Consider the following 15,068-nt stretch of genomic DNA (forward strand, 5'->3'; position numbering starts at 1 on the left):
TATGTTCTTTTTGACAATGAATGCAACACCATTCCTCTTCATTTTGTCATTCCCGGCATAGTAAACCATGTGGTTGTCAGTTTGGTGTTAACTAAATATCATTCTCCTCAACTCTTTTTCAGGCAGTCCCAGTATCTCTTTTTCCTCAAAAACATTTTCTAGCGCTGCCTCCTGGCCTATTGTTTGAGCCACTCTGTCTTGTGTTTTCATGTGAACAGAGATTATCTGATGCGTTGTGGTGCTGTTGTATTTGTACTAAGTTGATGAATGTATTCTTAGGCACTCATGAAATGCCTTCTGGTGTGTATGATTAACAGAAGAGCTTATGTGCCGTTCTCTGTTCACTGTTCCTACACTTCTGTTCAGGGTATTCAGCTGACATAGGATGTTGTCACTGATCCCATGAATGTTGTTGTTAAGTACTGTACTCAACCTATATACCTAATGTCTCTGCGCCACCTACTGGCCTCTTGCCTTCATAGCTTCCCAGGAAATTTCAAGGTGGTTCAGCTGGGAAATTTCAAGTGGTTCTGGTCCAGTTTGTGACCAGAACAAAAAACCAGTCAGTCCCCCACCCACCCACCCCACCTCCCGGCTTTTTTCTCTACCCCACCACTACTCATCTGTCAGTTACCCACACTGTGGTGGCTTGCTTGTTGCTTGTGGCCGCTATGCTCCAGGTATTTTAAATACCAGCAGGGTTTCAGCTGAGCTTCCAGACCAAGGCAGACCCAAGAGAAGAAGAGGCGGACTATTCCGAAGGTGTAGTTACTGAAAACCTTGTGAATAGCAGTGGAACACTATCAGATAGCAACAGAATATTGAATATTAAAACATGATGAATTCACCAGAATACTGTCAGATGTAGTCCTGGAAGACGAACCCCTCAGGTTTGAAGGCACTTACTGGGAAAGAGCTGCCTCCTCAAAATAGAGTTGACCATGATGACACAAATGGAGTAAAGCCTTGGGGACCTTCATTTGCTGAAAGGGCACAACTCAAAATGAGGAAAACCGGCTATAAACATCCATTAATAATCAGAACATGGAATGTACTAAGTATGAATCTAGGAAAGTTGGAAATTGTCAAAATGAAACGGAATGCATAAACATCGATATCCCAGGCATTGATGAGCTGAAACAGCCTGACATTGGCCATTTTGAATCTGACAGACACATGGTTTACTACGTCGGCACAGTGATAGCAACTGTCTACCAAATTTCTTGGCTTAGATGAATGAATATCTTCAGCACAGCAGCAATTGTGAGGATGGCACAGACTAGGCGGTGTTTCATTCTGTTGTACACAGGGTCCAGATGGGGTGGAACTGACTCAATTACACCTAACAACAACAATAACCATGTATCTTTCTGGTATTCTCTGCTTTCAGCCAAGATCCATCTGATGTCAGCAGTGCTATCCCACGTTCCATGGCCTCATCTGAATTTGGCTGCAATTATTGGCAGCCGCTTTTTACATATTCTGTTGCAGCCGTTTTTTACATATCTCTAGCAAAATTTTACTTGTTTGTGATATTAATGATATTGTTTGATGATTTCTGCATTCTGTTGGCTCACCTCTCTTAAGAATGGGCACACATTTGGATCTCTTCCAATCAGTTGACTTTCTTACGGTCTTCCCAATTTCTTAGCAGAGATGAGTGAGTGCCTCTAATGTGCATCAATTTGTTGAAAGATTCCAATTTGTATTTCATCAATTCCTGGAGCCTTGTTTTCCACCAATGCCTTCAGTGCAGCTTGGACTTTCCTCCTTCAGTACCATTGGTTCTTGATCATATGCTGCCTCTTGAAATGGTAGAACATCAACCATTTCTTTTTGGTACAGTGACTCTGTGTATTCCTTTCATTTTTTTCTTGACATTTTTTGCTTCAGTCAATGTTTAGCCCAGAGAATTCTTCAGTATTTCAACTTGAGTCTTGAATTTTTTTCTTCAATTCTTTCAGCTTGAGAAGTGCTGAGTATATTCTTCCATTTTGGTTTTCTAACTCCAGGTCTCTGCACACTTCATTATAATACTTGACTGTCTGATTGAACTCACCTTTGAAATTTTCTATTCATCTCTTTTCCCTCCTCATTTCTTCCATTTGCTTTAGCGTCTCTATGCTAGAAAGCAAGTTTCAGAAGCTCTTCTGATATCCATTTTGGACTTTTCTTTCTTTCCTCTCTTTTCATGACCTTTTGCCTTCTTTCTGTATGATGCTCTTGATGTCATCTCACAACTCTCTGGTCTTTGGTCATTGCTGCTGTTGCAGGAGTGTCTGGTGAGCTTGAACCACAGACCTTACAATTCAAACAACTTTGCTGTTCAGCGCATTAACCCACAATGTTATTGTGTGCCAGGACTCCAACCTTTGGTCATTAGTGTCTAATATATTAAATCTGTTCTTAAGATGGTCTCAAAAACTATATAAAACACACAAACACACACACACACGTGAGGTTGAGTCTAAAATTATCCACACTCTGGCTGTAGAATTTATTTTAATCAACTTTTAGAAAAGACAAATACATAACGTTTCGACATAATCTCCTTGCTTTTCGATTCACTTTGTCCATCTGTAAACAAGCTTTCGTATTCCCTTATTTAAAACTGTTTTAGGCTGAGATGTAAGCCATCAATGCACCGCTGTCTTCACTTCTTCATCAGAGGTGATCTTTGTCCTTGAAAGGCTGATTTCAGGGAACCAAGCAGGTGAAAGTCAGATGGAGCAAGATCAGGACCAAGGGAGGATCCTTTAACACCTCAAAATGAACTTTTTGCAGTGTCCACACAGGTGTGTGGACGTGCATTGTCATGCACAATCACAAACCCTTTCTTCTCTTGACTGTAGGCTTACTTTGCTGGTCTGTTTCTAGTTGGTGGAGATGTGGTAATGTGTTGATTTTAGTTCTTTCTTCTTTTTGGATGTATGCACTTATTGCAATAAACTGTCCTCTCAGCACCGCTTTCACCGTGTTCCAAAGATTATGGTATGTTGTTTTTTCGTTCTCATTTGTTTCTAGGAATTTTGTGAGTTCATGTTTTATTTCTTCTACTACCCAGTTGCTTTTCAATAGGGTGTTCTTTGGTTTCCATGTATTTGACTTTATTCTCTTGGTCTTCCTATTCGTTGATTTCTAATTTTATAGCATTGGTAGTCTGGGAAGATGCTTTGTAGTATTTTTGTTTTGTTTTTTAAATGTTTTATTGTGAATTATGTGATAATTTACATAGAACATTAGCTTTACATTCATCCTATCGTATATTGTTTCATTGCCATGGTTACAATCCCCGCCATGCATCATCAAACAACCAAAGAGTATACCCTGCAAGCCTGCCCCTCTTCCTCTCTGGGTCTAGAGTCCCCAGCTGTTCCATCTCTCCATGTCATCGTCTCTGCCTCCATCTCTGGCATCACTGCTTCTCTGGGTAGGGTCCTGCTCGCCTCTCTTCTCCCTTGATGGTCCCAGGGATCTCTGCTCCTGGACTGAAAAATCAACCACTCCCCTCCTTTTGCTACAAACATCTACCTTTACATTTCCAACCCTCACAGTCAGTCCTGACAACAATTATTCACTATTGTACCACAAAAGTCCTATCCACATCTCCTTTCATCAGCCCCAGCTAGACAGATTGGATACTACTCAATGGAGAGTCTACCTTCCTCCGCGCCCTCTGGATCTAGGCTCCCTCTTGAAAGCTTGTAAGCCAGTCACTTCTTGCCTTTGTAGCCCCCCCATTTTGGGTAGCCAGTGTCCAAGTTGCCCATCCCTGTCTATTCTGTGTATGGAGGGGATGGGAATGATCCTCACTGTTCATAAAGAATAGTTCCCTCTTTTGAGTAACTGCATCCATAGGTGTAGGCCAAACTCGAGAAATTGTCTCGGATTACTCTTTTTTCCCACATCTTTCTTCTTCTAGTTGAGCTCTGATCAGTCATTGAAGCCAGGTCAAGTGGGTATTATCGGCAAGTGTGGGTGTTCTTGTGCATATGCCCTCTCTTCTTATCAGCTGGAAGCTTCACTCTCCACTCTAGCCCTCTGTGGCTATGTCACTGACTCTGGACCCAAAAGTCCCCAGGTCTTGTCACACTGCTGGCCAACCAGTTCTCCGTCCGGGTTCACAGGAGTCTACTGAATGTTGTAGAGCTTAGCTCACCGCTTCATTGCTGTTTTTCCCTCACTTCCCCTTATCAATGATGAATATGGTCACCAGTCAGAGCACATGTCTGCTCGTGTATTCCCATTGAGTCTTGTCTTGGAAGGGGGTTTGCCCAGAGGGGACCTGATCACTTGCCTTGATGTCACCTGAGTGAGCAACTTGCTTGTTCTTGTAGTAATCAGTCGGACTGCCATTATTGTTTTGTATTTTTCCTATTGGTCTTTCTTTCAAGAAGTATCTTCTGATCTTGTAGCTGCTCCAGGCTGGTCTGCTTGTCCTTTCAAGTGAAAATTTCCCATCCCAGAAGATTCTGGATGCAGTTCAGGATTCCACCTATGGTCTTATGTAATGCAGAGGCTCTGCAGGAAGCCTCCTTCACTGGGCACGTTGTAGCCCCATTTTAGATATTCCAATCAGTTATAGGCAGAAGACGGACTTACAAGCTTTCTATGGCGATATTTCTGGCTATTCCTTTCTCTCCCCCTCAAGTGTCTATTTTATAATGCTTCGTAGTATTTTGATATTTGTAAATTTATGGAGGCTTGTTTTGTGGCCTAAGACATGGTCTATTTTGGAGATGTTCCATGTACACTGGAAAAGAATGTGTATTGTGCTGGTGTTGAGTTGAAAGTCCTCTGTGAACTTGTGATTGGTGCTTACATTTGAATAATAGCGGTATTAAATGGAATTCCTTGTAGGTGTATGGAGAATCGGATTCCAAGATGGCGCACTTAGGTGACTCTTTGCTGGCAGCCTCAGTTTCATGAACTTTTTGAAGCCCCTTATGTCAGTTGGGGTAGTCAGCTCGTAGCTGAATTATATGATCGTTTACGTGGGAGAACATCAGTTTTACATTCATCCTATTGTATTTCGTTTCATTGCCATGGTTACAATCCCCTCCATGCATCATCAACCAACCAAAGGGTATACCCTGCAAGCCTGCCCACTACTCTCCATCCTCCATGCACCGCCCCCCCACCAGTCTTCAGCACACAGTAGCTCTCCCTCTCTGGATCTAAAGTCCCCAGCTGCTCCATCGCTCCACGTCATCGTCTCTGCCTCCATCTCAGGCATCACTGCTTCTCTGGGTAGGGTCCCGCTCTCGGCTCTTCTCCATTGATGGTCCTAGGGACCTCTGCTCCTAGACTGGAAAGTTAATCACTCCCTTCCTTGCTATAAAATGTCTACCTTTACATTTCCAACCCTCACAATCAGTCCTGATAACAATTATTCACTATTGTATCTCAAGAGACCCATCTGCATTTCATTTCATCAGCTCCGCCTAGACAGATTGGATACTACTCACTGGAGAGTCTGCCTTCTTCCAGGCCCCCTGGCTCTAGATTCCCTCTTGACAGCTTGTAAGCCAGTCACTTCTTGCCTTTGTAGTCCCCCCCACCCCATTTTGGGTAGCCAATGTCCAAGTTGCCCATCCCTGTTTACTCTGTGTGTGGAGGGGGTGGGAATGATTCTTGCTGTAAGGATTTGTTCCCTCTTTTGAGCTACTGCATCCATAGGTGTAGGTCAAATTCATCAAATTGTATCAGATTACTCTTTTTTTCCTCTTCTTTCTTCTTCTGGTTGAGCTCTGATCATCCAGTCATTGAAGCCAGGTCAAGTGGGTATTATCTGCAAGTGAGGGCGTTCTTGTGCATATTGAAATGTTCTTTTTTATGATGAATTAGATGCCATTTGTCTTCAATCTGTTGGTCTGGCATAGTAAACCTTATGATTCTATGATTCAAAATGGCCAATACCAGTCCATTTCAGCTCACTAATGCCTAGGACATTGAACTTCATGTGTTCCATTTCATTTTTGACAACTTCCAACTATCCTAGGTTCATACTTTGTACATTCCACATTCCAGTTATTAATACTTATTTGCAGCTGTTTCTCCTCATTTTGAGTTGTGCTCTATCAGCAAATGAAAGTCCCCAAATCTTTGCTCCATTCATGTCATTATGGTCAACTCTCCTTTAAGGAGGCAGCTCTTCCCAGTCATATTTTGAGTGCCTTCCACCCTGAGGGGTTCATCTCTGCCACTCTAGCTGACAATGCGTCACTGCTCTTCAGAGGATTTTCAGTGGCTAACCATTCAGAAGTGGACCACCTCTCCTTCTTCTTAGTCTGTCTTAGTCTGGAAACTCTGCTGAAACCTATCCACCGTGGGTAACCCTGCTGGTATTTAAAATACTGGTGGCATAGCTTTTAGCATCACAGTTACATGCAAGACACTATAATATGACAAACCAAGAAGCTGCATCAAAAATAACTGATTGATATTTCACAACTTTAAGAGTTGTGACCAAGAACCAGTGTTACTGAAGGAAGAAGTTCAAACTGCACTGAAGTCATTGATGAAAAAAGGCCTCCAGAAATTGACAAACTACAAATCGAAATGTTTCAACAAACTGGGGCAGCACTGGAGGCACTCACTAGTAATCTATGCCGAGAAATTTGGAAGCTTTCCCACCAACTGATTGGAAGAGATCCAAATTTGTGCCCATTCCAAAGAAAGATGATCCAATGGAATGTGGAAATTATCAAGTATCATTAATATCACAAGCAAGTAAAATTTTGCTGAGGATAACTCAAAAAGGATTGCAGCAGTACATGGTCAGAAAGCTGCCAGAAATTCACCGGATTCAGAAGATCATTAAAAAATGGTTGTAGCAGTTTATCTACAGGGAAACGCCCAAAATGCAAGCTGGATTCAAAAGAGGACATGGGATATCATTGCTAATGTAAGATGGATCTTAGCTGAAAGCAGAGAATATCAGAAAGATGATTACATATGTTTTATTGACTATGTGTGGGTCATAACAAATTATGGGTAGCATTGTGAAGAATTGGATTCCAGAACACTTCAGACCACTTGTGGTATTTCTGTTATGGTAGCACTCTGGTAGCGTAGTGGTTACGAGTCGGGCTGCCAACCTCAAGGTCAGCAGTTCGAAACTACCAGCTGTTCAGCGGGAGAAAGATAAGGCAGAACGTTCTGCTCCCGTAAAGATTTACAGCCTCGGAAACCCTGTGCAGGGTCTCCATGCGTCAGAATCGACTCCATGGCACTAACAACAAGACAAAGGCAGATGGGTCTGATTCTCAGAGTCAGTAGGTGTGTGAGTGTTTTCCACGGGACCAGCCCCAGGTTTGGCTGTGGATGCCACATGGGAATCTTGAGCCAGAAAATTCTCAAAAGCCTTTAAGCATGCTTTGTTGTTGGAATCATTGGTGGGGGGTGGAGGGAGCTCCTACTCGGAAAAGGACAACAGTCATGGTTTGGGAATTTTGCGGGGTAAGAGGATGGAGAAGTTAGGGTGGAGCTGTGCTAAATTGTCCACACCCCCATACTGAGACCTTAAAGAAGGTGCAGGGGTCGGGAGCGCTGTAAGTAAGTAAGATTCAGCAACCCTGTCTCCCTTAATCCACACTACATACTGAACCAGTCAATGCGCCAGAAACATCAGTTTGGGGATCGTTTCCCTGCTGCTTCCTGTTGCCCAGTTCCGACCCAATCTCAGGTGGAACCTTGGGGGTCCTCTTCGAACTCTTCTTCCCTGCACCCCCATCTGCCACCTGTCGAGGGCATCAGAGGCCCCTCAAGTCTCATACCCTGGTTTGGGCATAGGCTGAGCGTTGTCCTCACCCAGGCTGCCTCCGCCGACAGCCTGATTTCCCGACTTCTCACCTGACAAACGCTGCTCATCGGTTCAGGCCTCCAGACGCCGGCCAGGACCGGCAGAGTCGGGCTGGGACTCGAGGGCGGGGCGTAGCCCTCCGAGGGGCCGGGCTCGGGGCGGAGCCACGCGTGTCTACTTGGGAGCGGCCGGAGCAATATTAAGTAAGGCTTGGGCCAGGCTTTCAAAGGGGCGGGGCTGAACTTCTGCAGCTACCGGACAATTTCAGCCCAGAGCACAGCCGGCTACAGGGGCGGGGCCGGGCTCTAATAGGGGCGTGGTCAGATTGTGGGGGCGGAGCCGGAGCGTCGGCAGGGCGGGGCGGCTCCTGGAGGGGCGGGGTCTAGGCGGGGCAGACCGGAAAAGTTCCGGGAAATCCCGCGGCCCACCGCCCGGACGGCGCGGAAGTTCCCGGCGGTGGTGCTCCGGCCGGCCGGCTGGCTCGGCGCTATGTGGTCGGGGGGCGCGGAGGCGGAGACAAGGACCCCAGGCGCGGCCTCGGCGCTCTGCAGTCTGTACCACGAGGCGGCACAGCAGATGAGGCGCCTGCAGGACCAGCTGGCCGCCCGCGACGCCCTCATCGCGCGTCTCCGCGCCCGTCTGTCCGCGCAGGAGGCGAACGCCGCGCCGTCACTCGTGGACTCGCTGCTGGAGCAGGTGGCACATTGCCGGGAGCAGCTCCGGGAGCAGGAGGGCAGCGCGGGCGAGGAAGTGGCCGCGCTACGCCAGGTGAGGGGCAGGGGCAGTGTGGGGTGAGGGCGGGGTCCGGAGTGACGGGCAGGGCTTGGGATGTGGGGGTCGGGGTGGGGTGGCTGGGATGAGGGGCAGGGGCCTGGTGAAGGGCGGGGCTTGGGACGTGGGGCGCGAATCTGGGGTCACAGGCAGGGCCTGGGTGAGAGGGCGGGGTCTGGGACGTGTAGGTGGGACCTGAGTGAGGGAGCAGGGGCGGGGTCTGGAGTGAAGGATGGGGGCTAAGAGACTGGCCTGGGGAGCGGGGCTCAGGTCAGGGGCGGGGTCTGAGGTGAGGGGCAGAGTCTGGGGCGAAGGACAGGCCTGGGAATCAGGGGAGGGGTCTGAAAGTGGGGGATCTGGCATGAGGGGCGGGGTCTGGAATGTGGGAGTGGGCCCTTTCATCAGAGCTTCCAAATGCAGACAGTGCAGAACTGGACAACATTTCGTCCTGCTATGCATGAACTCCCCCGCGTCAGAGTCTTCGCTTGTATTGCCTGGACTGATATGAGTATCAATATGTCATGAATTCCTGGTTTTCCCTATGACGTCTAGTTTTTTAAAACCTTGTTATTGTGAATTGAGTGAAGGTTTACAGAACACATCATCAGTCTCACATTCAACCAATCAGACACCTCGTGTTATTACAATGATTGCAAGCCCTTCCGCGTACCATCCGTTAACAGTATTTACCTCTGCATTTATCTCGGTTCACTTTAACGCTTGCACTCTTGTGTTTTCCACTACCTTCATCTTCCCTGTACCACCCTCCCTCTTGCATATTGCCTTTCGCATCACCCAAGTCAACATCTACCCTTTACCCCCTGAATAAATTTTCCCGTCCCTCCCACCCCTGGTAACCATCATAGAATGTTTCTTTTAGCAAGGATGTTTCTTTTCTTACTTATTATAACTGGTCTCATACCATATTTGTCCTGCAAGGTTGGCAGTTCACACTCACCAGCGACTCCTAAGAAACCCCTATGCAGGGTCACTATGAGTCAGAACCAACTTCACGACACTTAACAAGAACAGTAATTTCATTCAGCATACTGTCCTCCAGGTTCATTTATGTTATGAAATATTTCACAAAGTCATCATTTATACTAAGTGCTTCATAGTATTCCATTGTGTCTTTGTAACCAAAGTCTGTTTAACCTTTCTTCGGTTGATGGGCACTTAGGCTGTCTCCATCTTTTTTGTGGTTGTCAATAGTGCTGCAGTGAACACGGGTATGCATGTGTGTATTTGTGTCATGGCTGAGGACATATATCAAGTAGAGGGATTTCTGAGCCAGATGGTATTTCTGTTTTCAACATTTTGAGGAAGTGCCATACTGGTTTTCACAGTGGTTACACCATTTCACAGTTCCATCAGCAGTGTAGGGGGTGTCCAGTCTCCCCACACCCTCTCACCAGCATTTGGTTTTTTGAAGTTGGTTATCAATGTTGGCGTTAGATAGCTCAGTGTTACTTGGATTTGCATCTCTCCAATGGCTAATGTCTTGAGCATTTCTTCATAGTGAAGTGTCTGCTCCTGCCTCTGCCTATTTTTTAATTGGATTATTTGTCTTCTTATTGAAGTAGTCCCTTGTCCAATATGTCATTGCCAAAATTTTTTCCCCAGTCGGTGTGTTCTCTTTTGACTCCTTTGGTGAAATCTTTTGATGCACATAAGTGTCTAATTTTTAGGAGGTTCCAGTTACCTATGTTGTCTTCTGTTGTCTATGTGCTCAGTTATATTTGATAGTGTATTTATGTCATGTGCCAGAGCCCCTAAGTCTGTCCCTGTTTTTTCATTGATGATCTTTGTAGTTCAGGATTTCATGTTTATGTCTTTAATCCACATTAAGTTCATTTTTTTTTAATATGGTGTGACATACGAGTCTGGTTTCATTCTTCTGCAAATGAATTTCCAGTTTTATCAGCACCTCTTGTTGAAGAGATGACCTCTCCCCTGTTTAATGTGTTTTGGCCCTTTGTTGAAGATCAGTTGACTGTGTGTGGATGGATTTTCTCTGGGCTCTCAATTCTGTTCCATTGATCTCTGTATCTTTTGTTGTACCAGTACCAGGCTGTTTTTACTACTGTGGCTGTAGGTTTTGAGATGGGGAAGTGAGAGGCCATCTACTTTTTTCATATTTTTAAATAAAGCTTTGTTTATCCTGGGTCTTTTTCCTTTTCATATGAAGTTAGTGATTAGTTTTTCCATCTCTTTAAAGAATGATGTTGGATCTAGGTTGGTATTAGAAAAACAATCATGAAAATATTAAAAGAAGGCCTGAGATTTATGGGGACACCATGAAGAGGAATAATTTACAGGTGATCGGAATTCCAGAACAGGAAGACACAATAAAAAGCATAGAGAAAATTGCCCAAGAGTTACTAGAAGAAAACTTCCTAATAACATCATGAGAGATGAAAAGAAAAACATTCAATAAGGTGAACAAACGCCAAACAGGATAGACTCCACCCCCCCCCAAAAAAAAAGAAAATCACCCAGGTGTATCCTAATCAAATTTTCCAAAACAATAAAAACAAGGAAAGAATCCTGAGAGCAGCTCAGGAAAAAAACCGAAAAGTTACCTATAAAGGAGAACCAATAAGACCAAGCTCTGATTTCTCAGCAGAAACTATGCAGGCAAGAAGGCAATGGGATGATCTATACAAAACTCTGAAAGACAAAGATTACCAAGCAAGAATCTCATACAAATACAACACCACCACAATGTCTCGGAGACAACAGACGGTTACAGCTCACACGAAGGAACAAGGGAGAATGGCTCAAACAAATGACCAAGTAGCAGAGCAGAAAAGATTTTCGAAGAAGAAAAGATAATAGTACTGCCTGAGAAAGAATTCCAAAGAATGATATGTAGGCACCTTCAACAGATTGACCGAAAGCCCAAGGAAAGCAAGAAGAGAGAAAAAAAAAATTTAGAAGAATTTGGGAAAGCACTACAAGAGCAAACAGACAAAATAAATGTGAATTTTGAAACAATACTAACCCTACAAATAAGTATCCAAAAGGCTAACCCTAACATTTCAGAAATGGGTACAACATTGAAAGGGCAAAGGAGTAGACTGAAAGCAATGGAAGCCTGTATTAGTGAGTTTGAAGATAAATCTCTCCATGTCTGTGGTGTGTATACCGTCCCGTGTACAGATACATCCCACATGTCTGTGGTGTGTACACCTTCATGTGTGCAGACATAGCATCCATGTCTGTGGTGTGTACGCTGTCATGTGTACAGATATATCCATTCATGTCTATGTGGTGTATATACTGTCACTTGTACAGACATATCATCCATGTTTATGGTGTGTATACCACCACGCATACAGATGTATGATCCATGTCTGTGGTGTGTATACCGTTATGTGTGCCGACATAGCATCCATGTCTGTGATGAGTATACCGTCACTTGTACAGACATAACATCCATGTCTGTGGTATGTATACCACCATGCATACAAAGATATCATCCTTGTCTGTGGTGTGTATGCCATCATGTATGCAGACATATCCACCCATGTCTGTGGTGTGTATACCATCACATGTGCACATATATCATCCATGTCTGTGGTATGTGTACCATCATGTGTACAGATCTATCCATCCATGTCAGTAGTATGTATGCCATCACGTGTACAGATATATCACCCATTTCTGTGGTGTGTATACTGTCACATGTGCAGATATATCATCCATGTCTGTGGTGTGTATACTGTCACATGTGCAGATATATCATCCATGTCTGTGGTGTGTATACCATCATGTGTGCAGATATATCATCCATGTCTGTGGTATATATCTACATCCTGGACGAGAAGATGGTGGAGACAGACATGTCTTTGCCACACTCTGAACACTGCTGCAGCTCTGATTGGGGGGATTTTAGGATGGAATATAAATGTCCCCTGTGGAAGGTGACCTTGTTCTGTGTGCACCACATGCAGAGCTGTTGGGGGTTTCCTTTCTGAGGAGCAGAGCCAGTGGGGGTGGGGTGAGGTCTGAGACCCTCTTAGGGGGCAGCTGTTGTCCTCAAGGTGACAGATAGGACAAGGGCCCAGGTCAGCTCATAACACCTGTAGAAAGTGGTCTGCTTGTCAGAGGAAACATAAATTCAAGGTCATGGGCTAGGTGGGTGTCTGGCTGAGCACATGGACACAGCTGTGAGGATGAAATCCCAGTGGGCCTCCAGACTCTTCCTGTTGGTCAGTGTTTGGTGGCCAGGGGGCTGGAGTTGCCGAGGGACTCGCCCTACTGGACTCTTCGGACCATCGAATGCATGCGGTGTTCAAGGTTTGGGGCTGGCCGAGCCTGGCCCCCCTGCGGCTCTTCCTAGGACCTACCAGTGTAAAGCTTAAAGCAGTGGTTCACCTGACCCCAAAATCTGAGACCCCAAAGCCACAGAACAGCATGAAGGCCGTGGCTGAGGTGCCCAGCGCCTTTGGGTGCAATCCCTGTTCTGGCTAGCCTCCCAGGGGCAGGGTCTCATGTTAACACTGTGTCCCCCCTGCTACCACCATTCTGTTGTATGAATCTGGGCACACCCACTCTTGCCCTTCCAGTCCACACGGAGCAGGGTGGGGGGAAGTGGCTCTAGAACCACCTTCTCCCCCAGGCCAGAGAATGGTCATACTGGACCTTCTCTGCTTTCCTTTCTTTCTGTCTTGAAGCACAAGAATGGTGGGGAGGGGGGACCACAGACCCGTGTCCTTAGTACAGCTGTGTTCCTGGTGGCACGTGCCACAGTAGCCAAAGGGTGGACCCTACCAAACGTTCACCAGCATGTGACGGAATAAACAAAATCCGGTGGTGGAAACAGACTGTGTGATGGTGGTGGTGGCAGCTGTGTGTCATCAAGTCGGGTCTGATTCACAGTGACCCTGTGTAGGGTTTCCCAGGCTGTGAAGCTTTGTGGGAGCAGAAAGCCCCGTCTCTCATTACTCAGCTGTAAGGAGACATGCCCTGAAACACACGACATACCACGTGGGGTGAAATAAAATTGGGCACGGAAGGACACAGTATATGGGACATCTAGAATTGGCAAGTGTATGGAGACTGGACCCCCGGGTGACACAAATCCTTGCTTGCTCGAGTACTAGCCAAAAGGTTGAACTCACCGAGGTGCCTCAGAAGAAATTCCTAGTGACCTGCTTCCAAAATGTCAGAGTCTTGAAAACCCTATGGAGCAGTCCTGCCCTGACACCCATGGGGTCACCATGAATCCAGGTCCCACTGACCTGGTTTGAAAATAGCTAACAGTGACACCGAGTCCTGGCGTGGCGCTGGACTGCAAAGCCATTTCAAACTCAAAGTTGGCGGTTCAAGCTCACCATCTGCTCCTTGGAAACCCTATACGACAGGGTCACTATGGGTCAGAACCACCTCAATGGCACTTAACAACAACAACAATGACATCAGAGTCCTGGTGTGGTGCTGTAGGATAGGCACTGGACTGTGAACCACAAGATGGCTGGTTCAAATCCTGAGAGCCCTGTACAGGGTCGTTATGACTCAGAACCTACTCAACAGCACTTAACAGCAATGGTGACATCAGACCAGGGGCGGGAGGACAGAGGAAGGGGACTGTATAAGGGATGTGGCTTTCTATTTAAGGAGCCTGGTGGCACAGTGGGTTAGGCAATGGGCTGTTCAGTGAAAGTGTTTGAGCCCACCAGCTGCTCTGTGGGGAAAGGTGAGGCAATCCGCTTCCTACAGATTTGCAGCCTCGGAAACTCTGTGGGGCCCTTTCACTCTGTCTCCCTGCAGTGGGTACGGTTTGGGGTTTGGGTGTCTGTTTATGGTGATGAAGAACTTGGCTGCTACAGAATAATACACTGGACTGCAAAGTCAGTTTGAATCACATTGACGTAGTTGGTGTTGCTCCGTTGTTCACGTGAAAAACGTTAAATTGACAGACGTCAGGTTGTATTTTTATAGCCTTAAAAAAAAAACGATGTCCTGACAAACCCCCTTCCAAGACTAAGACTTAATGGGAATACACACTGATTGATGACCATGCTCGTCAGTGATAAGGGGAAGTGAGGGAAAAACAGCAATGAAGCTGCGAGCTAAGCTCTACAACGTTCAATAGACTCCTGTGAACCCGGACGGAGAACTGGTTGGCCAGCAGTGTGGCAAGACCTGGGGGCTCTTGGGCCCAGAGTCAGTGACATAGTCACAGAGGACTGGAGTGGAGAGTGAAGCATCCAGTTGATAAGAAGAGAGGGTATATGCATAAGAACACCCACACTTGCAGATAATACCCACTTGTCCTGGCTTCAATGACTGGATCATCAGAGCTCAACTAGAAGAAGAAAGAAAAGGAAAAAAAAAGAGTAATCTGATACAATTTGGTGAACTTGACCTACACCTATGGATACAGTAGCTCAAAAGAGGAAACAAATCCTTACAGCGAGGATCATTCCCACCCCCTCCATACACAGAGTAGACAGGGATGGGCAACTTGGACATTGGCTACCCAAAA

At 45.9% G+C, this 15,068-nt stretch overlaps 1 protein-coding gene across 1 annotated transcript in view; it reads left to right on the forward strand.

Annotated features, from left to right (window-relative positions):
• Positions 1–15,068, forward strand: part of TNIP2 (TNFAIP3 interacting protein 2) — a 101,144-nt gene that overhangs the window by 77,994 nt on the left and 8,082 nt on the right. The window contains exon 2 of the mRNA XM_006874120.1: positions 8,117–8,572. Within this exon, the coding sequence (XP_006874182.1) occupies positions 8,117–8,572 (456 nt within the window). The remainder of the gene's footprint in view (positions 1–8,116; positions 8,573–15,068) is intronic.

Source organism: Chrysochloris asiatica, unplaced genomic scaffold, assembly GCF_000296735.1.
Source record: "Chrysochloris asiatica unplaced genomic scaffold, ChrAsi1.0 scaffold00262, whole genome shotgun sequence".
NCBI lineage: Eukaryota > Metazoa > Chordata > Mammalia > Afrosoricida > Chrysochloridae > Chrysochloris > Chrysochloris asiatica.